The 27,933-nt window shown below is 39.2% G+C and overlaps 1 protein-coding gene across 1 annotated transcript in view; it reads left to right on the top strand.

Annotated features, from left to right (window-relative positions):
- Positions 1-256: 256 nt before the first annotated feature.
- The window catches only part of CACNB2 (calcium voltage-gated channel auxiliary subunit beta 2), a 104,368-nt gene continuing 76,691 nt past the window's right edge, over positions 257-27,933 (top strand). The window contains exons 1-2 of the mRNA XM_065627116.1: positions 257-487; positions 23,039-23,158. Coding sequence (XP_065483188.1) covers positions 455-487; positions 23,039-23,158 — 153 coding nt within the window. The 5' untranslated portion in view covers positions 257-454. The remainder of the gene's footprint in view (positions 488-23,038; positions 23,159-27,933) is intronic.

Raw genomic sequence — 27,933 nt, 5'->3', positions numbered from 1 at the left:
CACTCGCTTTTTCCCGACCCTGCCTCTCCCCGCAGCCAATCGGGGCAGCGCCAGCAACATGTGATGAGGAGCAGGAGCCGGAATGAGCGGCCCGGCCCCGCTCGGCGCTGACAGCCCGGCGCTGCCCGCGGCCGCGCTCCGGCCCGCCGCGGGTCGGCGGCTGCTGCTGCCGCTGCTGCCGCTTCTCCCGCTTCTCCTGCTTCTCCTGCCGCTTCTCTCCTCTGTGGAGTTTCGCCTTCGGAGCAGTTCGCCAGACCGTCGGTTCCCCGGCCCCTTACAGGCAGCGGTTTTGTTTTCGTGCCTGAGCGCAACACTTGGAGAGCAGTTCGGGCGTGGGAACGGAGCGCTGGGTCTGTCCGGCAGCTGCGAGCCTGCCCTGGGGCGCAGAAGTTGAAGATGCTGTTGAAGGTCTTGCTTTAGGCGATTTGGGCGCTCTGGACGTGGAGGTGTAGCAATGTACCTTTTTGGCAGTGAGGATTACGAAGCGGTAAGATGTAAACTAAGGGGTTTTTTTTAAAAAAATATTATTTACTTTTAATGTTTCCTGTCTCTCAGAATTTACTGGGCAGATTTGAATTCCTGTCAGTGCTGTGCTTTCTGTAGTTGGACTTTAGTACTTACCAGTTCGATTGCTTTTAAAAAAAATGACATTTTTCTGCAAGTTCAACTAGTGAGATACTATTTACTTTCCATGTTATTGCATTTTGGTAATATTGAAAATATTCAAGTACTGAATAGTATTAGGCAATTTAGGCTTTGGGTTAAGCAAAACCATGCTTCCAAATAATTCAGAATTTGTCTCATACTTGGTAACGTAGATAGACTACAAGTAGCTTACAGAACTGCCCTTAATTGTATGTTTGTGAGGACGTTGCCAAACTGTTTCTTTTGTACAATTCAAAACATGTAATTGCAATGTAATGTCCATCACTAAAGCTTGCTTAAAAAAAAAAAAAACAACAAAAACAAACCAAACACTCCAACATTAAGATCTGACACTCTTTACTTCAGTATTTGTGTAAAACGGCATCAGAAATACGTCGATGATGTAAGAGAAGACAAGAAGAAAAATGCAAATAACTCCACATTCTGCATGGCACTGGTAGCTGACATAAAAGTTTGCAGTTTTGCAGCCTGAGGCTCATGTGCTACTTCATAAGCAAAATGGATGGATTCTTCCACCCACGCACCACTCGTGACCGAGCAAAGACCTGAGGAGCTTTGGGGGAAAATAATGAGACCAAAAAATGTGTATGAACTGTACTATAGGACATAAAAATAAATTGTGCATGTTAAAAAGTGGCACATTCTTTGCATATAACTGGCAATTGCAAATGTTTTGTTTTGATTATTGAAGTTGCTCTTTGAAGTATGAAAGTGCCTTTTATGGCAGTCTGGGTTCTACAACACATTTCAATTTAGTTATTTCGGATTTTTTCCTCATTTTTTTTTCTTTTTAATTCCAACCAGCTATGTTTTTGAGATGCAGGAAATGTAGAAGAAGTTGTTGAGGAAAATAATTTAAACACAGCTGTCTGCACATTGAACTCATTTGTGTGTGCGACTCACACAAACTTTCCCAAAACAAGCAAGGCAACTGAAAAGAACTTGAGTTTCTCCAAAGCAGCAAACAACATGGCATTGCAGCAATTATTATATGGATTGGTTACTTGTTTATAAAAATTGACAAGTAAATGAAAGTTTCCAACTTCAAAGCTTTTAAAAGACTGATTTGTTTTTCTTAATCCATTACATCTTTGTCGCTATTCATAAGGGGTTGCAAATCTCTCTTAATAGATTTCTAGATTTCTGCCTGGTCTCTACATTCCATTATACCCTGTATAGTTACTTGCTGGTTTGTATAGAGGGTGAAACTCTGGGTCTGAAATTTTAAAGTACCTTTTTCTTCTTATTTTTTCTTTAAAGCAAGATAGTTCAGAGGAAAACATGGATGCACTTTTTTGGTGTTATTTTGGCAGCCAGACTTACCAAGATGTTTGCTTTACTCAGTGATAAGTAAAGTAGAATTCATGGCCTATATAAAGATTGAAGAACAGTTTTATTGTTCAGTAAAAGATAGAATCAATGTCAAACTTCTGTTTGTACAGATCTGTAGTCCATGAAGCCATACGCTCTGCATGGTAGAAAAGACATTTGTTTTATCTTCCCACACAAACAATTACTTGTGAGTCACTGGAGGACAAAGTGAGTGAAAAGAGTGACAGTGGAGGAAGAATCGCAGGATTTGATTTAAAGTTCACTATTAATTTCAAACAATTTTAAATTAGTTTGAGGCATTCTAGCTATGCATATAAAATTTGATTTCAATCCTGGAAAGGAGATTTTTGATAAAATGAAACACAGAATGATTAAAACATCTCTTAGAGGAGTTCAATAACATCCTCTTTAAAAACCCAACCCTTAAATACAGTAATAGAGAAAAAGAACTTTCTGTGGTCATTATGTGCATTTCATATGCACACATATATGTCCACATGAGCACACATACACATTTGCAGAGACTTGAGCATCCGAAGCAATATTCTAACTCAAATTTAACAGGGAAACTCCACAGACTGGTACAATCAACTGTTGCATGTCATGTCCTCTTTTGCTTTCTTTTTGTTCCTATATATAAATAAGCTTGGATTATTAGCTTACTCTGACTACATATTAAGTCCAGATAACTGACAGCACCAACAATCAATTTTTAGGTCATCTCCCATAAACCCTATCCGAACAAAGATAATATTGCTTAAGGATGAGGTATCAAAAGACAATGCAGAAATTTATGACCACTTCATATTAAAAAAAAAAAAAAAGGGTTATTTCATAACATAGCAACAAATGCTATATTTTTGAAATCATTAATAAAACCGTGTAGCTGTGGTCCTCCCCTGTTTGAATGAGTTTTTGCATAAATGTCCCAATTTGGGACATTGCATTTTAGTACTTTAAGCAGATGCTTATTAACCTCTTAAGAACTGGTGGAATAAACATATAGTATCTTTCGTGATCTTTTGAGGCATTTTTGATGCCATATGCCTGGAAATGTAGAGTTGTTTGAATACAGAAAGCAATTTAATTTTGTAAATACAGGAAACTATAAAAAATACAGACCAAACAGTCTCATTTGTGGCTATAAGTTGTGTAGGGATTTTCCTGTTTGTTTGCAAAATCAACCTTGAATAGCAGCACAGAATTGGAATAGTTCATCAAAAATAGAGAATAAAGTGGGAGCTCCTTTTCAGGGCTGGCTGGTAAATCGTACTCTGCGTTAACCTCCGAGAGCAAAGGCATCTAAAACTTACTCCCAACAGCCTTTTGAGTTGCTGCATAAGAGGTGATGGAGATCTAGAGTAGCGCTTGCATGTTTGAGGGCCCGGCCAGAGCATTCCCCATAGCTGCAGAGGTGCTTCGCCTTGGCTGTGAGCACTGGGCATCTCCAGCCACGTCCCACCATCCCACCGCTGCCTTTGCAGGGGGCCCTGGGCATAGGTTTGCAGGCCAAGGCTGGCAGCACCAACATGGGACACTTTGGCATTTCATCTCTCCTCCCTCCTTCCAGTCTTTCCCAATAGAAACTTTGAGCTCTGTTGTAGTAGGATGATCAGACATTGCGAGGGTAAGTGGAGGATTAATTAGGATTTATTTTGAGAACAACCAAATTGTTGGAAAGCTATTTCGTAGCAGAGTAATTCAGAGTCAGGGAGGAGTTTTCTTAATAACTGGTCATTTAAGGAAAATCGTTGAATTTCACTCACTCTATTGCATCAAATGTAATCTTTACAAGATTTATTAAGAGGTCTTAATAATTCTGGGGATTTGATTGTGATGTCCGGAGCAAATGTTTTGGTTGCCTTGGAAATCCAGTATTTGTCACTTGTGTTCTCTGGGCAAAAGTTGTCTACTTAAATTAAATCTTCACTTCCCTGGAGTTTGCCTATGTCCTCTTGCAGGTGGGAGCACTTCTTATGGAATATTAAGTATGATGTCGATAGATGCCAGTTATGCCTCCTGCAAGGTAGCATTATCTTCTAAAAAGTATGAAAATCTGTCTGCTAAATTTCTAAAGCAGTGGAAGATCTTGAAGCAGCCAAATGACGTTCAGTTTTGAGAAGAGTTACTTTTTGAGTGCTATTTGTGAATCCGACAAACCCCAATTCTTTGTGTGGCAGGCATACTGCTGATAGAGCTAATTTTGCTGTGTGAGGAGAAAACCCCACTATTTTAGAAATGTGCTATTGTAAGTCCTAGAAATCAGTAGCGAGAACACATTGATGTGTTTTCAGTGTTTACTCTGAGTTGTCGCTACTTACCTTGTTTCAGAAATTGAGCAAAGATAATAAGGATGTTGTTTAAGATTGGAGAGAGTAATGTGTAACTGTTTAGCAACAGTATTTTTTATCATACTGTGGATTAACACAGGAATATGTCTAAAAATCATAATCAGGATTGCAAGCACAGTTCTGCAAATTCCCTGTGACAGAATGCTGTAAAATGTTAACCCTGAGATTTTGGAATGACTTTCCTTTTCACCTTAGTTCAACCTAAGGCAACAACATCTAATGCTGTGTTCAGATGAGTAAGTTGTACGGCATATGTGAGTGTAAGTTGAAGTATAGACTTGAAAGGTAGGAAAATTCAGCCTCTGGGGTTTGCTTCAGAGTCATGACAAATCACTTGACATTTTGTTTATTTACATTTACATTTTAGGTGATATGTGGTTCTTTTCTGGTAACGATAAAAGTTTAACTTTTTAAAGCTGGTAAGTTCCTTTAAAAATACGTGCTCTACACATAATAAATGCTAGTATTAAATAATTTTCAACTACAAATGTTGAACATGTGTACTAGGAATGGAGTTATTCATGTCTAAAACAGGGTGATTTGTGAGAATTTCTCTATGTGAAAGACAGATGTGCTCACATCCAGAGCGGGATATGAGTCTGTGAAACAGTGACCCTGAGCAAGCCTTTGCCCATTGATTCTCTGCAGCAGCCAAAGTGTAGCAGCAATACAGTTTTGCTTTCCTAAATTGGAAAAATTAGCGTCATGCTGTGTGGCATCATTCCCCATGACTAGCTCAGAGATGTCTCAGCTGTGTTTTAAGCATTGTATATGAGTTTTGGGATCCCCCCAGGGGAAGCCTGGGAGACCTGCTAGCTCTAATTGTGTAGCAGAATGTCTCCTGAAGTAGTTTCAGTTTAGAATAGGGAAATGCTAGAGAGGAAAACGTTTATAAACCCATGCAGAGACTTCTGTGTTAACTCCCAAGACACCCAGTGTGCTTTCCAGTTAGTGATTTGTGCAACTGTAGTAACCGTACTTTTTTTTTCCCCAAAATGCATGTTTAACCTCCTGTAGTGTCTGTGAAACGGATTCTTTAATAATGATATGACTGTTTGACCTTCACATAGCTTTCCTTTCCTAGCCTCATTTCTTTAATTTGAGTTACACTGACTGAGAATGGAGCCTTTTTGATTGTTGAGAGTATACCAAGGGGGTTTACACTTTGTCCCGCCTTCCCCTACCTCTGTCCCTGTGATCCAACACACAAACAGGCAAGAGAAAGGTGGGGAGCTCTGTGGAGGCCATAGGTGGAGGCACTGAGCTGTAAGTTCTGTTACATATGTGAGTCTATGAACTGTCGATCAGCTGTCCCTCATGTAGAGCACAACATACCTATTTGATACTGTGGCATCCTGGGGTGTATGAAGCTCTCAAAGATTAAAGACAGTGTTCCCCTTTCAGGAATTAACTTCTAGAAATAGATATTTCTGACAGCAAATATGAGGCCAAGTAATGACTATAATTAGCCTGGATCCTTTTGTACTGGTTTAGTGCCGAGTGGTGTCTGAAGGCAGTGGAGGAAGGGAATGAGAATACCTCTTACCATGGAAGCGGATCACGGTTAACGTGCCATGTTTGAGAAGCAGGTTCATATCTGAGGCACGCATGGGAGGGAGCCCTGTGAAGTGAGCAAAAGTCATGTGGTTTCTAGCATTTAGAAACCAGCCACCAGCTCCAGGTGATTAAATAGCAAGGGAGTTTACGTCTGTTTACAGAGTAGAGGGGAGGAGATGTAGAGCGTGGAGATTGGCCTGGGTTGGTAGGACCAGTGCAGTTCACCTCACAAATGTGAAGGCAAAATAACAAAACCAAAGTATTTACAAATGGCATTCACAGATCATGTAGGTGAACAGCCTTGTGAACACTTTACACAGAATCACAGAGTGGTAGAAGTTGGAAGGCACCTCTGGAGGTTGTCTGGTCCAACTGTCCTGTTCAGGCAGGTCCCCGTAGAACCAGCTGCCCAGGGCTATGTCCAGGTGGCTTTTGAGTATCTCCAAGGATAGAAACTCCACAACATCCCTGCGCAGCCTGTGCCAGTGCTCTGTCACCCTCACAGTGAAAAAGCATTTCCTGATGTTAAGAGGGAACCTCCTGTATTTCAGTGTGTGCCTATGGCCTCTGGTCCTGTCATGGGGCACCACTGAGAAGAGCCTACCTCCATCCTCTTTGCAGCCTCCCTTGAGGTATTTATGTACATTAGAATGATTCCCCCTGAGCTTTTTCTTCTCCAGGCTGAACAGTCCCAGCTCTCTCAGCCTTCCCTCATGTAAGAGAATCTCCAGTCCCATCATCATATTTGTGGCCTTTCATTGGATGCTCTCCAGTAAGTCCATGTCTCTCTTTTACCGAGGAGCCTGGAACTGGACATACTACTCCAGGTGTGGCCTCACCCATGCTGAGTGTTTTGTTTGTGTGTTTTTATTGTAGCTCCCTCCTTTTCTTCTGACCATCATCTTCCATCTCGTAGTAAGTGCTAGCGGAAAAAAACAAAGGGTGGAGATAAGTGAAGAGACCCGTCTCTGGGTGCCCTCCACCAAACTGCTTGAGGTACATCTGTACTTCTTGGCTACTTTTCCATTTATGAGACAGCAGTGGGAAGGAGGGAAGGAAGTCTCTCGCTCAGTATCTGGGAATAGTTGGCTTCTACTTGTGTCGATGTCACCAAGTCTGGATGAAATCTTTAAATTGATTGGTCTTGGTTTCAGGTTTTTTCCCATCTGAAGGAAATAAATAGGATAATACAACCTACTTCCTGACAAAGCACTGATGAACCTCTCTTGCTGGAGAGTTTACCTCACTGAAGTGAACCAGCATGAACTTCTAAAAAATAACTTCGTGATCAGGGATACTTGAGTTTTTCTTTTCCTTATTGTCATCCGCTCTACAGGTCTTGATATTAAAAATAGGGCTATTTTTCAGTGAGGAACTTGAATGGAGCCTAATGTAGCCATAACAGACGATGCCAGGAGGGGCAGAGCTAATTCATTGTGCTTCTCTGATTCACATAGCTGCAATGTACTTAATTATCTTGGATTCTTCTGCACACGTATGTACGTATATGTTTCTAGGCTTTTGGGAATTATTTACAACTTGCTCCCTGTTACACCGCATATATTCGTACTTCTTACTTACTTAAATGTCAGGAGACTTATGTAGCTAGAGGACTCTTGTTCGTAAAGGATACTATTGACATGCCTTTTCAAGTCATCAATTTGTAACTCTTGGGTTGAAACCCTACATGGAAAAGTTGTAGCTATTTACAAGGAGGTAGCTTGGATGTCTCTAGTTAAAGAAATGGAACTTGGATGTGCTGCACCTGAACATGGTACAAGAAAATTCCGGATCTTGCGGGGCCCTCAGCGTGGTGCCTCTAACTCTAGAGTTATTTTAGTCTGTTTTCCAGTTAAGTATTTGTGACATGCATATTTATGTCTATGTTTTTCAGTCTGTGGATGGATGTAAGTTAGCAGAAGGGGTACGCGTGCAAGATGTTTTCTGTGAAAAAATGAAATGGTGACTCCCCAGCGGCACAGTCGAACCGGCACGTTGGCGCTGTCTGCCACGCGGGCCTGCGTGCTGCGGCAGGCCGCCTGATTTAGGTGCTCTATCCTGGTAGCACAGCTACTTTTCTCCCATCAATGGTATATGAGGTGGTGTCTGGCAGTTTAGGTATCTCGTTGCTCTCTTGACCTTTCAACACTATAGTAGTTACAACAGCTCAGTTAGGCACTCCTAGCAGACAGGCTGGGTATTGTGCAATGTCATTCTGATAGGAACCTTCCACACAGGAGAACCAAGGGCCAAAAATTCCGTTTCAGATTATCTGATCTGAAACTTCTTTGATAATCTCTAATTCTTTCCTCCCTCCCTTCCCCCCTCCCTTCCCCCCTCCCTTCCCTCCTTCCTTCCCTCCTTCCCTCCCTCCTTCCCTCCCTCCTTCCTTCCCTCCTTCCTTCCCTCCTTCCTTCCCTCCTTCCTTCCCTCCTTCCTTCCCTCCTTCCTTCCCTCCTTCCTTCCCTCCTCTTAATTCTAGGAACAGGTAGACCATTATAGGAGTTCTAAGCGTAGCAGGTCAGTTTATAGGAGCAAGGCTGATACATGCATAGCTGTTATTAGAGTATTATAATACCTGTTATCAGAGTATTATAAGAATATAATTATATTGCAAAGCTATTCCTTAAAGGAGAAAGTCAATGTTATAAGAAAAGGGCCTCTGCACATCTTTTTATGAAGTGCATTTGGCTGAAAGTAAATGGGAAACTTATTTTTTTATTCACTGGAAGTAATTAAGGTTTTTTTCATGTGCATAAATTGGCTTTACTAAAACTGTGCTGAACTTGATACCATTGTATTTGTCTGCTTGTGGAAGGAGCTCAGCTGTCTAATCTTTGAGGCTAGTAGTCATATAATTTATTAATTTATTATCTTAACATATTAGATTACTCTTAGAATTCTCTTACATAGGAGATTAAAAAGTAAAATTCTATACGAAGTTGCAAAATTTCCATCCATGGAGATTTTCAAAATTCAACTAGACAAGGCCCTGAGCAAGCTGTTCTGGCTTTGAATCTTGCACTGTATTGAGCAGGAGGTTGGACTAGGTGTCCTGTCCTCCAGATGTCCTCTTCCCAACGTATTTTTTTCTGTGATTCTGTTCAGAGAAAACAGGCTATATAGAAATCTTACTGGCACCCAACTAGAAATTCCCATGTTTTATATTATAAGTCAAAACTCACTCTTAGAAGTCTTCATCTTGTCCAGCAATTGCCCATGATTTAGTTCCCATTGCTGAAGGATATCATATATAATTTTGAAGTTTCAGGCCTCTAATCTGTAATTCACTACGATTTTTTTGCTTTCATCTGCATTCCATATAAATATAGTGATATATCTATAAAGTGAGATCTGAAGGACAGGGACATTACATTGTGGCTCAAATGTAGTCAAATTATCATATGTATCATATTGTGGTTTACACCATATATTTTAAAAAGTTGTGTTCTCTTTCCCTTAATTATCCTGTGGTCTTTCTAAGATGAATTTATTTGTATTGTTTACTGTAATTCTGTTATTTGTTATACAAACATACTGGCAAGAATATAGGTGGCCTTCCGTGTTACTTAAGCAAAATTGTAAGGCTCATTGTACAAGACTCTAGTACCATATGTGAAATTTTTATTTCACCAATTGTCATTTCACTAGAACTTAACAGCCTTTTTTTTAAAAATAATTACCAGATACATCTATTGCTGATAACTTAAACTGATTTGCAGTTCTGAATATAACAGTTTTGCCATGCATGCATGAATGTTATCCCCCTCTCTCCATCAGTAACATAACACAGATTTGTAAGAAAAAAAGAATAATTTTGTTCAGCTGGGTCTTGTTAGTACAAAATAATGTTCTGATGAATTTGGACCCAGAAGTTCGATGGAATTCACAGGCAAGAATATGTGGGAAATGGTCTGGATGGAACTGTCTTCAGTGTGTTTGTGGGGAGAAAATAGAATCCAACTGATACCATTTCCCCTAGCGATTGCTGTCTTGTCAGCACAGCAATAAAATCTGAGATCTTTCTGTAATTGAATGCCTCCCAGTAAAAAGCATACATTTGTTGTGCTGTTTCTCTGAGGGCTATTTTAAATAAACCTGGACATCTGTGTTTGTAAGCGTGCTGGGAGAGATTAGTTCTGCCATTTACACAACATGTTTTGTGGATCAGCTTGCCTTGTGACAATTGACAGTGTTGCTCCTGCACTTCTCTGGTAGATTTTATGACGTGAGTGAAATGCTATTCAGTTTAAATAAGGTCTATTCTAGCGTAATCAAAGAGGAAACAAGAAGGAACTGCTATTGAGATCATAGGCTATGATGATTTTCAAAACGAACAGAACTTAAAAATGCTGATGCCTTTTCAAATCGTAAAAAAGATCCATGCCTGCAGACAGCTAACAGAACACAAGACTACATTTCTGTTACTGTGCCAACTTCAGCAACAAACATTTCCTTTTCTTCTGCATGAGGAAAGAAACAATAAGCCATCATTTTTATTTTACCCTTTGTAAACTCAAAAACTTCAAACAGGAAGGGAGATGCTAACTCTATGAATTACTGCTGATTATAGATAGAATAATTATTACAGAAGGAGTGATGGAAGGAAAGCAGTGTAAACCTAGAGTGAAATTCTGGTTTCCTTAAATGAAAGTTTTCAATACTTTGTAATAAGTGATTCAGCTTAATTGAAATAAGTTGAGAATAAATGCAAAATAATAATAATAATAACAACAACAACAACAACAACAACAACAACTTCTTTTTTTTCCAAAATGGAGATGAACTAGAATACTGTTGAAAGTCAGGAGGAGTCAGACTTCTTAAAGCATGAAAAGCCTGTCTTGCATTTAGTTTTCACTTTCAACTTTAACCTGGCCATGGAAGCCAGCATTGTGTCTCTGGAGAACATTTGAGAGGGTTTGAGTACAGATGTATTTGAATCGTGGTATAGCAGCACATATACAATCTACATGACTACCAGGTAGGCAACAGGTATGACCTAGAAAACATGATGCGTCTTGGGTTTCTCTATAATTTTGTAATTCTTATATGTCCGTGAGTACTTTGGGAACTGACTTCATGTAGAGCAGGGTGAACACAAACTGTCGAATGCTTGTTAGCAGAAAAACTAGTTGTGGAATTAGTTTTCTGCTTATATGCTTCAGTTTGGAAACCTAGAACCACTGGATATTTATTTGCTCTAATGGAAAACTGCATACAGTACAGAGATGGAAGTGGTTAGATGTTATAAAAATGGATATTGTTTTAAAAAAGGGAGTTATTAGCTTACTAACTCTCCTTGTAGTGCCAGGCATATAAGTACAAATAACATTGAGATAATATTTTGTTTGGCAGTATTTTTCATCCTAGAAAAGATATCTTTCTGCTTTTGTGATCTTCTCTGCTGCTAAACTGGAGAGTGGCAAGAACTAGTAAAAGTTCAGAAATGCTCACCGGCCTGCTGTCCATCTCTTACATTCTTGAAATCTTTCTCTGGTATTTCTCCCCTGAAAGCCTTGCCCATTTTGCTGCTTTGTCACAGGTGCTCCTCTTCTGTGTGGTACAGATGATGCCCATCATCCACCTACCTACTTTCTGCTGGCTCCTGGGTCGCTCTCTTCCTCTGTCTTCAGGAGTCTCATCCAAATAATAATTGTCATTCTAAGTAGCACAGCAGAAGTCTCAGTGACATCTTTGTAATATTCCTGTCGCCTCAGCAGGAGTCCAGTGGTGATAGCAGCAGTGGTAGAGTTGATAAGTTTGGCTGGTAATTCCTTAAGTAGAAACTGATTCGCTCCTAAACTGGAGGAAATATGACTTTTAATTGAGCATAACTGGATGAGTTTAAGGAAAGAATTAATTTCATCTCCAGAAAATGGAGCAGAGAGGAAGAAGCAGGCATTAGCCAGTACAGTTCCTGAAGAAAATAAATTGTCAGGGATGACATCCATGGGTTTGTTTTTATTTCTTCAGTGAAAGCACAACATGTTTTGAGACCTTATGACTTGCAGAACTGGAATTTCCATTCTTGTGTCTTTCATTGCTGCAGGAGCTGGAGACTCTCTTGTGACCAGAAACTTGGTAGGGATGTGTTGGAAGGCATCTCTTTACCTGAGGGGTTTTACAAAGTTGATTGATCCTGGTAGCATATTTGTAACATTGCTTTACAGCAATGTGAGGCATTGCTTGTCTTAAAATTTTTGAATGAATTTTACTATTGTATAGCACATCTATAAATGCAGGTTTTACAACGATGTATGTTGGCTCTTTTCTGATGAGAATTCTGTTATATTTCCAAAGTCACAGATTCTTTTGAAGTCCTGAACTCCTGAGTCCTGTATGAAGAGGACCATAGGCCAGGGAGGTGATCACACCCCTCTGCACCGCGCTCGCTAGAACATACCTGCTTTGCTGTGGCCAGTTTTGGTTCTCCAGCAGAAGAAAGATGTGGATAAGTCGGAGCAGCTTCAGTGAAGGGCCCCCAGGATGGCTGGCCTGGATTGCTTCGCCTGCAGGGCCAGGCTGAGGGACTGGGGCTTGTTCAGCCTCGAGATGCGATGGCTTGCGGGGGAAACTGAAACCGTCCAGCATCTACAAGGAGGTTATCAAAAGCACAGAGCCAGGCTCTTCAGAGGTGCATGGTGGAAGGGCAAGAGACAAACACTGAAAATTGAAAGAAGAGCAGTTCGGACTGCATATATGATAGGAAAAAACATCTTCACCATGAGGGTAGTCTGTCAATGGGATGGGTTTTCCCAGAGGCGTTATGCAGAGTCTGTCCTTGCAGGTTTTCAAGGCCAAACTGGACAAAATCCTGAACAAGCTGGTCTGGTCTCACAGCTTGAGCAGGAGGTTGGACTAGAGACCTCCTGAGGCCCCTTTCTGCCTGAACTCTCTTGTGATCCTGAGAACAACATGTAGGATGTTATCATAGCTCTGACACAGAGAGCTTGTGCAGGCATTGTAGTCTTCAGTCATTCGTTCTTAAGATTTTGGGTTTGTAATCAAATCAAACATGTAGTTTGTGCCAATATTCAGTATTGTAGCAAGAGATGAAAGAGCAACCAGTTGTCCAATATTTGGTGCTTTCTCTAGAGGAGGAAATGGCTCAGCAAGGGATACGATGTAATGTGCTGTCCTGACCCAGACAAAGCCCGTTCTGAATCAGAAAGAAGTCTGTTACTGATTTTTCTTTTATGTCTGAAAAACCAGAAAATGCTTGGACTTGTAGGTTGCAATAATGTTAAAAGCCAGAGTTCACTCATTATCCTGGAAAGTGGCTGTTGTACTCTACTAAGCTTTGAATGTTCCAGAACACAAAAAAGTATTCCAACATGAGTTAAGAAAGGTCATAAGACCATGTACTGCTTTTATGATTGCCTTTAATTTTTCTATTGCAATTCATTTATATTTTATTTTCCTTCAGGTTAGCATGTAATCAGCATCACCATCTTCAGTAGCTGGCATGTTTCTATTTCCAAATTGCCTAAAACATCTACTCTTTTAAACTTCCCATCTTTATTTAAAGAATCATATCTCTGTACTGCTAATATAAAAACATAGTGCAAGGTTGGTTTTAGCTGTAATTAAAATATACTTAGATTTATACATTATTAGAGATTATACACTGTCAGATGGTTTCCCACAACCTTTCACTGATCTTTTTTTTGTAAACCAGCATTGCATGTATTCTTATTATTGTATTTGCTTGCAGATGGAAAATAGAGGCAGTAACATCCAGAGAGTTCAGTCTTACTTCTTAGTAAAGAGGTGGGGATGGTGCTCCAGAAAGTGCAGTAGGAAGGATTCACGAGTCAGAATCATAAACTCCGTCTCGCTCTGCCTCTTTCACGAGGCATTTGGTGGAGCCATACAAGCAATGACAGCCACGTGGATTGGGACGGGGGAGCCAGGCATGCAGGGCTTGCTTTAGCTTCTGCCCTTAGGTGGATGTCACCCTCTGTGTGGATATGCTAGGTTAGATATCTTTTAGAGTCAAATCTAAAAGAGCCAATGGATGTGAACAGTTGACATTGTGAACTGTATATTTTGGTTTTAGAACAAAAACTGTGAAGATATATGCTGGAGAGAGAGAATTTCCCAATATTATTATTTTAATATGTGATAGGCAAGAGGGACAAAAGGCCCTTCCAGAGACTTTTCCATCAATGAGAAAGTATTACACTCTGTTGCATTGTTGAAAGAAGATGAAAATAATTGTAATATCTAAGTGGTGTAAGGAGGCTTATCCTCTTGGAAAAATTGCAAGTAGTTTGCTTTGGTTTATGCTGGACCTGGAGGGCTGGTAATGGGTGTAAAGAAAGTTCTGGTATTTTTCAAGCAGTGTACATGAGGATAAAGGCTGGAACAAAGGTCTAACATCTGAAACCACAAGGAGTCCTGTGGCTTCTGACACCCTTGGAAACTGAGCTTACATTTAGCCCACTGACGAGGAGATGTGTATTTTATTTAGCATTTTAATCCTGAAGTAAATGGTGTCATGCAGTGTGAAAGCTGGTTGCTTGCTGTTTCTGGTAGTATCAGAGAGAGCAAGGCTGCAAGTGCTTAAGGGATGATTGTGCCTGCTAGAGATACCTGGGCTGACTCACAAACGAAACACTGTTTGACAAACTTGAGCTTTCAGCGAGCCTGAGTTAGGGAATTTAATTAATTAATTCCTTAGTCTTCACTCTATGTAATTTAAGAAAGGTGTTGATATGAAAACCTCTCCTAATATAAGCAGTGAGCAAACTGCAGTGCTTTATGTCATGACAGTCACTGATTGCTGTTAACAAAAGATCATGACTAGAAAATCAAGATTTTAATAATAGATGATGGGCTGGAAAATAAACTTATCAGAGGTTGAAAAATATTGTAGACAAGTAGTATATGACAGCAGTTTCTCCAGAGTGCATACTTGCCAAACTAGCTCGAGAAGGTATATGAAAAAAGATAATTATTTGAAGAGATGAATATTATTTACAGCATAGAAATGAAAGGGAGCAAACAAAAGTACGTATTAAAGCAGTTGTTACATTTGGAACAGTAAAAAAGGGAATACTTCACTCTATATACTTAATCTCAACATTTTTAAGAAGTTAAAAAACAAACAAGCAAACAAACCCCCAAATCTTCTATTTGTTATCTGTAGAAGATTAAAAATGTTACATTTTAAAACCAAGAAGGGATTGTACATACAGAGATAATTTGATAAAATGCAAAGAAAATATTTTTTTTCCCTTCAAAATTCTCCATTGCTAACAGAATTTCATGCTAAATTTTCAAGGAAGTTATTTTTAAGTATGCAGAAAATCTTAATGACTTGAACCAAAATCCCAGATAAAAATATACTGAAGATCTGGAACAGAGAATCTAAATTGGCACTTTAAACTGAGCTGAGACAAATTGAGATGATAGTTGCCATGCTTTGCTTCAAATTCTTTCCTTTTCTAGTTGTCTTCCTGTTTCCTTGTCATCCCAGATGTATTTTCCATTTTCCCTCTTTTTAATTGAGCCCTTGTAATTTTCTGGCTGACCCAATCTTTGTCTTTCTCTCTGTGCTCTTGTATCAACATGTAGCATGCTATATTTTAAATCCTTTTTCTGAGTTGCCTTTCTGCAATTTAAAATCCTTCATTTGCAATATCTGCTGTTGATTAATAAATTTAGTCCAAAATATTTTCGTTTTTCCTGAAAACCTTAAATTTTTTACCCGCTTCTGACTCAGTAAACTCTACCACAGTTCACCTTGTCGTTACTAATAATCCTGGTTTACCTTTGCTTAAGGGCTTAGATGTATAATCAAGTTACCAGAGCTTTAAAAAGTAATCATGAGTCAACCAAGTTCTGCTAATATACATGTGTGTACTGACAGTTTGAGAGAAAAGGGAATGATTCAGGTTCATGCAGCTTGCAATCATTTCCTTGGTGTATTTTTCTTCCTTCGACACCTGTCTCTGAGTTGTTCCACTGGCAACATCATAGCTCTGTCATTGCTCTGACTTTTCCTTACAGCTCAAAATAACCAAAAAGTTAATACCATCCTCTAGATCCAATTAATTGTCTCGAAAAAAAAAAATCAAATCCCATTTTTTTTTATTTAGTTTTGGGGATTTTTTTGTTTTTAACATACTCAATTATGTGATTATATTGTCTACAAAACATATTTTGATAAAGTAGGAGACCTCCTTATATTCCTGTTGTTGCCTTCTTCCTCAAAAGCACTTTCTCTTGTTTCATAAGTGGGAGAATGTCTCTGTCAGAATATACAGAGCTACCAGATTATCCTCCTTCAGAGGCTTTCACAGAACTAATCTCTGCCATAATACATATAGAAAACTGCCTTAAACAACCCACCATGGTTATGCAAGAAATGAGTCATAATGCTGGTATCAAATATTTAAAAATGCTTTAATTTTTGTTGCATTGCTACCTTGATCCTTCTCTTTTTCCTTTTTTTTTTTTTTTTTTTTTTTCTTCCTGCTCATATTATCTCATCCTTTAGACTGCAAGTTCTTTTAAGCAGGGTTTGTCATTCACTTTCTGACTGTACAGTGCCTGGTACAATAGGGTCTCAAGTAGTTTTCCCTCTCAGATGTTTTTTGCAAAAGTGGTAAAACTAACACACCAGAGCGTTCCATGGATTTGGGCAAAGCTTAGCTCGGCTTCTCAGGGGTCTGTTTGTTTGCTTACGAGGCTGAGCTCTGCAGCGGCCTTTTGGAAACAATTTCCATAGTCCCAAAGTTTCTCTGAAGAGTTGCTATGAAAAGACTATCATTCCTCTAAAAATACTTACTCGTGCTACTTTTTCTTAGCAAAACAACAGGAAAGCAAACATTTAAGCCAATATAATGAAAATGTGAGTGCAAATGTGTGGGGTTTTTTGGTGTGCGGGGTTATTTTGGGTTTTGTTGTTTTGGTTTTCCTTAATAAATTACCTGGTACAACTGCTTAACTGGTTCATGAATACCAAAATCTAGGCTTCTGCAAACCTAAGGGATATTTTAAAAAACCCTGCTTTTATCCAGCTGTCGATTGGATTAGGACTTTGAAAACCAGTTAATGTTGAGCTGGGTGCTGTGATCAAGCATGTGAAAGTCATGTTAAGGGTAAAGAGAAGACTGGTTTCCTAGATAATCTCCTTTTTAATCACATTGCCACCCTAAAGCTCCCAGCTGTTCTAAAATTGCACTCCTGTTATTTGAGTGTCCCCCATGGCTGTAGATGCCATAGCAATACCCTGCTACCCAATCTACCTTGGTCTGGGTTTTTAAATGCAAATATAGCAGATGATGTCAGAGGAACTGGTAGCCCTCCTTGTATAGCAATTGTGGGAGAGCCCAGTTTTACAGCATTTTCGTGTAAATGTGTGGATAGAGAGCAAATGGCCAAGCCCCTGCCGAGGGCTGGAGAGGACATCAGGAGAACACTTGGCAGTTGCCAGGCTGTGGTGGGTCCATGGCCCTAAAATAAGAAGTCAACAATTCCTGCTTGATATCCCCATAACGAGTATGTGAACTCTTTCCTTTTTTCTTCATTAAACTACTTTTCTTCAGTTGGTCATAAGCACCAAATATACATGCCAAACAATTAATTGGAATTAGTTTGGTCTTTCCATAAAAAAAATGTATCCTTCAGTAATTAATTTTAGCATCAATATAACGTTATACAGCAGTCTCAGAGTGGCACTTTGTGCTTTCTTCAACATAATTCAAAATAATAACATTGCTTAGATATCTGGAGAAAACTTCATAGAAAAGAAATTTTCACATTCACCAATCTGCCAAACTGAGGTCCCTACAGACAGTGCATTTGGGGGAGTGCTTCTGATTGTCTAATCGTGTGGCCCATACATTTAATTTTGGTCAAATAATTATAAAAGAAGACAATCCGTATTCCCTGTTAGCAAATTATAATTAAAATTTGCCAATGTCAGCAGTTCTACTTCATGCTAAAATTTAACATTTCACATTTTGCCTTCATTCTGAATAAGTTTTAAAGATTTTGAGTGAAATGAAAATTTTATGGAAATAACCTTTCAACAACTTTTTTTATTACTTGATTTCCTGGCACTCAAGAAGTAGTAGTATATCACAGGGACATAATATACCATCTCAAATCATGTCCGAACAAGACATGTCATGTCATTCTTACTATTTCAACAAGATGAGAAGATAAGCGGTTAGCAATATCTGTGTATAAATTCTGAATATTGAAATGATTTGTTCCTCTTATTGGCACAGTGAGGCCTGAGCTTTCCATATTCAGGTATAATTCAAATGAAGACATAAAAATATTTCTCTTTTTGGTTTTACAATTCTCTTCATCATTAAATGAATGAAGAGATTAAAAATATATCTAGGAGAAGAACCCAGTATTATAAATACAGAGTATATATATGTGCAGTCACATGTATTTCTTTATTCTTTATAAAATCTTTTTGTATGTTTGCTTACTGCTTCATGCCTTTATTTGAGAAATAATAGTATAATAAGTCTTTACTTGAAGTAACTTGTTCGATCTTTCTAAGAAGATAATTATCTGAGAATTTTCAGGAATTTGGAAAGTTATCTGTCCTAATGATATTCAATTCGTAAGTGAATTACCCCGTTAAAGCGAAACGTGTGGTACTCACAGGATCATTTTTCCTTTCTGAAGATGACATAATATGAAGACCATGACTGAATTTGCGAGTGTAACAATAGCTGTATTAACCCAGTAAGAATTTGTTACAGTAACAGACAAAACACATCCACAGATTTTATGTTGTGAACATAAGACTGCAGTCAAAATCTGTACTTCAGCTCCAACTGTACTGACCAGAGTTAAGCGTGGGTATAGAAAACTAACAAGAAAAATAAGATCTAGAGGCAAAGCCTAATATAACTAAGGGGTTTCTACCTGCAAATAAAGGAAAATAATAATAATAATAATTTTAAAATGTATTTACAGAATTTACTTGAATTCAATACACTTATAAACTACAGAAGATAAGACATTTATGGTCTTAAAGAAGGACCTCAAATATGATCACCTATGACCACTAGCTGTGTGAAAAGAGTGGCTTCATATTGAAAGAATACCTCATAAAAACTATTATATTCTAATATAATAAGCTGTAGGATAGTTGGTAAATATTTGTCAAGCATGTAGTTAAAACAGGAAATGATTTTTCAAACAAACTGGGTTTGTACACCTGCCAAGTAAGGAGGAAAAGAAAAGGAAGAGAGAATAAATAGATGGGGTAATTATTAACATGACTTTTATCACTTTTATTAGACAGTGTGCCATGAAAGATGAGGAACTGGGGGCTATGGTAGCATGTATTACATACATATATTACGGCAGCTCTTCCATATTGCAGTGGAAGGAAATGGAGACCTGCAGAATATCAGAAAGGCTGAATTTCAGAAGCTCTTGGGAAAAGATCCATGCTGTATTCCAGAGCAACCCTGAAAAACTTGTGTAGCCCATGGAGGTAATGAATAGATAGTGCTCATCCACTTGGCCCTATTTTCCTTGAATAGTCAAAGTATTTCCACTGTAGTTTCATCACAGTTTTTACCTGAGTTTGATTTTTTTTCCCTCTGAAAGTGGTTGAAAGCATTCTTAGTTTATGTGAAAATACCCAGCAGTTTATAACATGAATTAATTGTAATTGTGCGTTTCCCCTTTTTCCTGGATCGCCTTGATCGACTTTAATTTTTTTTCATATTTGAGAAGTGAAGAAGCTCCCAACTTCTGCTTTCCACAGAAAATTTACCTGACCATGTCTGTCCCACAGGGGAAATAAATGTAATGTTGAGTTTGATTCAAGCAATTTGTCAATACAATTAAAATAAATCATTATAATTTTTGGATGTGTGTTGGGACTGTGGCCAACACAAGACATGACCGGCACTAGAAATGATTTCTGTGGCCTGGAAGATGAAATTCCAATTTTAGGAATTCTGGCCTGACCCAAAAGGCGTCTTGCTCTCTTATGGGAGATATGAATTATGTTTCTGTGCATTATGACTTTTTTTATAGGGTGAGGACCATTTAGGCAGCATTCTTTCTGGACAGCAGAATGGACGATAGTAGAAGTGATGCTATGCCACTTGGTTAGTGGAAAATCTGATGTGTTCACCATGGAAATGCTGTAGAAAGTGAACATGCAGACTGTCGATTGTGCGATTGCCGTGTCAGGCTTTGTGGCTGATTTGTTTGTTTTCTTCTGATTTAAAGGTCGTGTTGCGTTGGGGTTGGTTTATGACACTGTGCCCAGCTTGGTGGCAAAGTAGCACCAAGGAAATGCAGCGCTGGTGGAGAAGGGTTTGAACGTGCCCTTTCTGAAGGGGGTTCACTGTTGCGGGACCACAGAGTGTCCTGGGGACTGGGGCTCTGGGAGGGGTCAGTCCATTCCTGTCTTAGCTTTCCTTAATGCTGTGATAACATCAGTGGTTTCAACCGCAGGATATTGTGTCAACCAGAATAGGATTTAAACTCTATACTCAACTTCTTTCTGTTTGTTGCTGCTCATCTTTTGCCACTGTTTCTATTGGGGAGCTGGGTCAGAAAATGTGGCAAAGGGAAGTTTTAAAGAATAGACAAATTTGAAAGGCCTCTGAGTATTCTCCTAATGGACATGATTTTTAAAAATTCAAGAAGAGTTTGAGTGTATTTTATTTTCTGCCCCTTTTGCTTTAGTTCAGTAGACAGTTTAGTTTTGGAAGATCACTATAACATAGTATTTAGATTCCTATAAGCAAAATATCTCTTGGAGAGTAATGTTCTTTATGTCAGTTCAAAAACAGGTTATTAAACTCTATGTTGTAGCTCATACGGGCTTCAGGAAAGAAAACAACACAACATTTGGAAAGTTAAAATTTACCTTTATTCTAAAGTGTCAGTTTAGTGACAACTATTGTTTGCTCTAATAGTGTTTAAATGTTGGCTGCTGCATCACTTGTGATGGGGCAATTTAGTTGTTACATGGACTCAAACCATGGCAGGATTCAGTCCTTCCTGGGACATGCTGATGTACCACGACACATGCGTGACCACTGTTCCCAGCTGTAATCTCTATTCTCTATTTTTCTTGTCACTGTGAGTTTACATCGAAGGCAGGCACTGCCGTCAGCTACAGTGATCTTTTTTCACCTAGGCTGTTACATGTCTGTCAGTGAATCGTTAATGCCGTAAATAACCACGCCTTATCATGTTCTTTTCACGTCAGTTCATGAAAGGATAGGGGGTGACTCTGAAAAGCAGAATATAGAAACTCAATGTTTTGTTTGGCTTTTGCCATATTAGGATCTAATATTTCTGTGTTAAGTGGTCTGGTGCAGTTATTCTTTGCTTCTTTCCTCTGCTAATGTCAGAAAAATATAAGCAGTAACTAGGGGGTTAAATTCCTGCTCAACAGGCACATTTTTGGATTTATGTTTTTTTTGTAAGAGAGCTGGGAGTGGAGCTCGGCGCTTTGCAGCGGAGGGAAGCGCTGCGTGACAGATCCAAGCGTCCGAGGCAGACATGGATCGTAGCAGACACACATGTCAGGAACGAGATGCTGTACCAGCTCTTCCAGTTTCACAGGGAACTTGCGTTTTCCAGCTGTTTACCCTTGAGTCGTAAAATGGCAATTTGGCATAGGCTAAGAACCCGGTGTGATGCGAGCATCTGCGTAAAAGGCTGCACATATGGAGCATGCCCAGTGATAAGAACAGCCTGTTACCCCACCCCCAGCCAATCTAGGAAGAGATGAAATGAACTTTGCACTTGCAAATGTCACTGAATACATTTTGCACAGGATTTTAAAAGGTTCTCTTATAAGCACTATTTTTAACAGCCAAATCCGCCCCCCAAAAACAGAAAGAAAAAAGCCCTAGGAATTTTTCTGTGATTGATCTTAGTTTAAGATCAATTGAAGCATCTCTCACAACATTTATCTGAAACCTGGCTTATTTTGCCTTTTTATCATTCAAGTGGGATTTTTTGGAGATGGTGTGGATTTTTGGGGAATTTTTCTGGATTTTTTTTTTTTTTTTAATGGCATGAGAAAAATTGAGAATTTAATCACAGTAGAATACTCGGAAACAGTGAGGTTGCAAGCTTGAAAGGCAGAGGGAAGAGAAGGAAGGCTCTCAGAGCAGAGCATGGATAGCAAAGGAACTGTGATTCTGCGGTGCTCACTGTGCACATGTTTTATGAGATCAGTGCCGGGCGCTGCAGCTGCGGACAATAACTGAGCTGTCTGGCTAATGAAGGCCACCTGGATCAGGCTTCTGAAAAGAGCCAAGGGAGGACGTCTGAAGAATTCTGATATCTGTGTAAGCCCTACGTTTTTGTTATCGGCATATATATATATTGCAGAGAGGGAGGGAAAAAAAGACGGTGAGGAGATGACAGTTGTTTTCATTCTGATCGAATTAGCAGAACTCTGTTTTGTATGCAGGGAGATGCAGAGGGAAAGCAGAGCTGTCATTATTTATAGAGCTGTTCTGGCATTGTGACTGCTTCCATTGTGGTGATACGGGGACGTGTGTTGAGTCCAGACGGATTTTACTAGTTGGAAGTTGATTTGTGGTCACTTGAATGTTTTGCTGAGGGGCAGAGATGGATATGAGCCATTTGCGATTCTGATGGGGAAAGTGTGTCAGGTTGCCCTAAAATAAAAGTGGATAGCAGAGATTAAAGCTGTTAGCAGTGATGTTGTATAATGGTAATTATTGATACAGAATTTGCATTTCAATTATAAAAAGTCTGTTTCCTTGCTAATACTGTTACCGTTTAGAGTTTTCATTTTTCCTTGAAGCTGCTGTGTGTCCTTCAGCCCTGCACTGCACCACTGCTGTAACTACAGAGCAACTGGCTCTGCTTGCTGAAAAGCACACAAATGAGAGCACAGGGACAGTGCAGGAAATAAAGCACTGGGGAAGACACCTGCACTTTTGGAAAGGCTCCACAAGAAAACATTTACCTAGACTCCATTTCTCCAAGTGACTTTCCCTTTTGGGCAGTTGTTCTCTTTTCAGGGATACAGAATTAAGAGAAAAGGCAAGGTGTATAACCACTTCCACTCTTTTGTTTTGGGTTTTTTTTTGAACACCAAAACAACTCGTGACATTATTTTTGCTTTTCTTGTGCAGGGTTCGGCGGACTCCTACACCAGCCGTCCATCTGATTCAGATGTATCTCTGGAAGAAGACAGGGAAGCAGTGCGGAGAGAGGCAGAGCGACAGGCCCAGGCACAGCTGGAAAAAGCAAAGGTAAGGTGTTACTTAATGTCACGGACTCATAAAATGTTCAGCTTAAAGGACTGTCGTCTCATCCATTACTGATACGACTGTTTGTAATGTGTTAACATACAGCATAAGACCTCTTATAAAGATTTTCCTGACAACAGTAGAAAATATAGTTTCCAGGAAAAATCACTGGGAATCAGTATTCCATAAAAAGCATTTGATTGGCTTGTGTATTTCAGAATAATCCTACTTAAATGTGTGCAATTTTTCTTGTATTGAATATAACTGTTTATATGCATTGTATGGGGTCAAAGCTTTGAGTTCTCACTGAAGACAGTTGTGAAAGTTTGCCCATGGATTGCTATGGCACTCAAAACTTATAGTTCTAGAAATCAGCCCTCAAACTTCCTATTTATCTTCCGTCAATGAAGGATCAGTCCCTACAAGTCATATGTAAATAGGGAGAATCTGTTACAGAGGTCTTTTTTGCCTGAAGACTTCACTGGCTTACAGTTTCTGTGTTAAATGACCCTGTGAGTAAAATGCTCTAAGACTTGTTAAGGTTTCTGCTTCTTTCTCCATACTCCTGGCAGATAGTGACAATTTGGTAAGGAAATACTAAATGAGCTTTAGGTTCTTGCTCTCTGTTTATATATTTTCCCTGAGACGCATTTAGGACTGTGAGGGTTTTTGGAGTGAAAGGATATGGGCTTGGTTTTCTTTCATCTGTGCTGTATCTTTAAACATTATTGTACCTGTAAAAATCATCCTTCCCTTATTTGCTATCATTCCTTTATCACTTTGTTCCAGTTTTTCTTTTTTGTATGCTATCTGCCAGATCTCTGTATTACTGTTTTCCAAGATGTTTGCCATTTTCATATCTTATATTTAAATAGTAAATACACTGTTGAGATCCCTCCTCAGGTCTACCTGATCTACATTTCTCTCTCACTTTCTCTCTGACTCCCCTCCTCCATTTTGCCTTTTTTATTTCCTTATCTCCCATGCCCCATTCTGTTTCCTTTTCTGCTGCCAGCTTTGCCTCTGCCCATTACACCACCTGTTTTGCAAGGGTTCTTCAGAAATTCAGGAGTCCAGATCATTGAGTTATGCACCTGATCGTATGGCAAGGACCAGCTCCATAAATAATACAGGACCATAATGCACAACCAGACACAGACAGCTTCATCGAGCCAAAAACCTTCAACAGGGAAAATGTAGTTGTTTACCAATATTTAATAAGAGCTCCTGAAGCAGCTTCTTGATAAGATGCTGGAACTCGCCAACCGTAGGAGATGCTGAACATCTCTTTGAAGTCGTCTCTTGCTGTCCTGGGACCAGTACAGCAGAGAAGCCGCAGAAGCAGCCCGCTGCTTCCCTTCCACCTTGTATCTTAGAGATGTTACTGATCATAATCAGGAGTTTCAGTTTTATCGAGGTCGCTTTTTGCTAAGTTTGATATTTCTCTGCTCTTAGGAAAAGGCTGCCCTGGAATTCAGGTGAAGTGCTGAATTTTATCAGAAAATGCACAATCTTTAGAAGAAGAGTTGAAGTAATAATATCTTGCAGACTAATCGGGGTAACAGTACAGCACTTGCTGCTGAACTGATGCATCTCTTGGCAATGAGTAAATCTAAGCGAGTGTTGCTATGGGAATTTGGCTTACTGATGCTGGCTTGAGTGCACGGACAGCCCTTATGTAATATTCATGACCTCTAGCACAGCTGCCATTGTAGTTTGTAGAGAAACTGCTTCCAGACCCTGAGTTTTTAAAACTGTATTTCTATACATCAAAGCAACGTTCTCACTCCAGCTGGCATAAGATATAGTCTCTAGGTCTGACACCGTTTGAGACTGTAAGACAAGTTGCGAACAGTTGAAGTAGCAAAGACACTGCCAAAATCAACCTGCTATAACAATAGGTAATTCCAGTCATACAGAAAACACAAAATGAATTATTTAAGTCACTTGTGCTTTAAAATGGATTAAAGCTGGAACTACATTAGCAGTGTTTTTCCTCGAGTCAAATGTTAAAAATCATTCCAGGCTGTAATGTATGGAAATAATTTAACGTAGTGGTATAGTAGCGTAATATTTAAATTAATAATATTAAATAAAATATTATATGCATTTGGTCCTTATGTTTGAAATAAATGTTTAAAAAGACATAAATTAAACCTAACCCAGTAGATCTAAAACATGACAGGGTGTGCTTTACTGCCTTTATTGGTGATTCAGCCCCTCACCTCCCTGAAACGCAGTAAAATTAATGAAACGGTGACTTCCATTGGTGCCGCCCGGCTCCCGTGCGCGCCCAGCCCTGTGCTGCTCCTGTTCCCCATGGCTGTGCCGGCCCCTGAGCGCCTGTCGGGCAGAGCCAAGTGCTGCAGCTGCTTTAACTTTTTGTCTTTTAATATCGTGAGTGGAAGTGTTGATCCTAAATAAAGTCATTACAGTGGTATTTGTCACAGGAATTAGAAGAGGATGACATACATGAATAATGCAGCGGTGGAGGGAAAATGATAGTGAATTAAGGGTAGATAAAAAACTATTGAACTGTGTCACGCACTTAATGAAAACAGTTTAATGACATCCATTTTCCTTCCTTACAGCTAGGGAAAACACCTTAACCTGAAGAGAAAAACATAGTGATAAAGCACACAATGGCAGATTGTTAGGAGGATTTTAAGATTTTTAAATTTGGATTTTTATGGATTCTTAGTGTCTGTTTGACATGAAGCCAGAATATAATATGCATATCTGGTAGGTATCCAAACAGGGAAAATAAAAACAAAAACGCTTGTAAGGAAATACACATTCTGTCCATTTCTGTTCAATTATTTATTTATTTTTACAAGCATCTCTTCTCTGGAAAATGGTTAAGCATATTTTGCTGACTCACTTTGGCACGTGACCGACTGTAAGGAAGGTGGAGCCACGGGTGCACGTTCAGAGTTGTCCAGGGATGGAAAATTAAGAGGCGACTGCTGAGGCTACTGGGCAGGCCAGATGCTAATCCCAGGGGAAAGAGATCTGCAAATGAAGCTGTTAAGCTGAAAGCTGAGATGAAATGTTCTTGGTTAGAACAGTCTAGCAATGCAAATGTGGAAAGGTTGAGGGTTTTTTTGTTTTGTTTGTTTTAAATAAAACATTTGAAAGCATTGAGGATTTCCTTTGTGTCCTCCTCATAGTCTATAGCATGTGGCTATCTCTGTTATAAAGAGGATGTGTTGTGGCTGAGTATGGCATGCTAACAATGCTCATATATAAGGGCTTGTACTGATATTTTACTGAATTTCCAATTTCCATAAAAACATGAATCTTAAGCATTCACAAGCCAAAAAAAATAAATAGGAAGCTCAATTATATTAATTGCTTTTAGTGTTAATATTTTAAAAATTGTCATTTCTACATGAAAAAAAAAACTTTTCTGTTTTGAAGGGTGAGGATTAAAAATAAATGATAGTAAGTAAATATACTTTTTGTCCATTCCTTGCAAGTATTCCGTTAAACATCCCTTAAAATATTGCAGTGAGTAACAGGGATGAGATCAAAGGAAAACTGTGAGGTACAAATATTAGTGAGACCTTTAAATTCAGTACTAAATGAGCTAAAGGGGACTTCAGTAATGATTTTTGGCCCTTTCCAATGCCAGTAAAATCAATTCAGATATTCTGTTGATTTATTTTGCCAGAAGCACATCATACATTATGTACTAGTTTTTTGGCTGGAATACAGTTAGTCAGGTAGTCTGTAAACCTCTTCTGCAAGAGTAACTTCTTCTCTTCAGTCTCTTCTCTACAGATTTTTAGATTTCACCTCTTTTTTTCCCCCATGGCTTAGAGCTCCTTATGTATAGACAATTTTCAAACAATTTTCAAATGACATACATAGAATATTTTCAGCATTTTGCGAAATGAAGTAATTTTTCAGTTATTTCTAGTACCTTGGTTACTTAAGGTGCCAGTTAATCATCCAGGTTCTGTTTCTCACCTGGCACTAAGAGCCCTATGCTCTTCGCTCTCTGTTAAAGATTGTTCTCAACGTCCCTTGGTCCTGAAACATTTTAAGTGGCGGTCAAAGTCAGATTGTGGCCTTCCGGAAGCCAGTAATTGTGTCCAGAATAGGAAATTTCAATTCCTCGCAACTCTACTTTGTTTGCAGTCCACCTAATGTTCTACTGCCAGCATCCTTTTAGGAGTTTGTTAAAACTTGAAATATCCATAGTCCTAGTTTAAAACACCATTTAAATAATTTTTCTGTTAGGACAGCGCACCACTGAAATGTTGGTACCAGACATCCCTTGCTGCCTCCTAGGCATTAATACAAGCCGTTGTGTTTTACTTTCTTGATGTGTGCTGTAGTAGTGGTGATGGCTTGTGACTGTGAGTAATAATGTAGTATCTTGAGTGTAATACTTTGCCCCCATGCATGGGCTGGGGACCACAGCTTTGGAATGTGTATCAGACTGGGATAATGCCTACGTATCTCTGCAAGGCTGGAAAAAGATTGTCAAATGTAATTATCCAGTGCAGTGTGCCAAGACTAGTTATTTAAGTATTTATTCACTCTCTGACAGGCTTTACAGCCTCTGAATGACCCCATGCTGCTAGCAGGCAGCCGCAAGGCTAGTTAAGGTATGTCTGCTGAAGATGCAGTAGCATTTTTGACAGACCAGAAGTGCCCATCACGTTGGTGTGTGTCGTTATATTATGTCAGCTTCTTCCATCACGGAGATTCTTTCTGTTTTATCTCGAGAACATTATGGTGCTGAACAACACCCAAAGCCATAGCAACAT

This window comes from Caloenas nicobarica, chromosome 2 (genome assembly GCF_036013445.1).
Source record: "Caloenas nicobarica isolate bCalNic1 chromosome 2, bCalNic1.hap1, whole genome shotgun sequence".
NCBI lineage: Eukaryota > Metazoa > Chordata > Aves > Columbiformes > Columbidae > Caloenas > Caloenas nicobarica.
The sequence above is the reverse complement of the archived record's forward strand: the minus strand, read 5'-3'. Positions and strand labels throughout refer to the sequence as shown.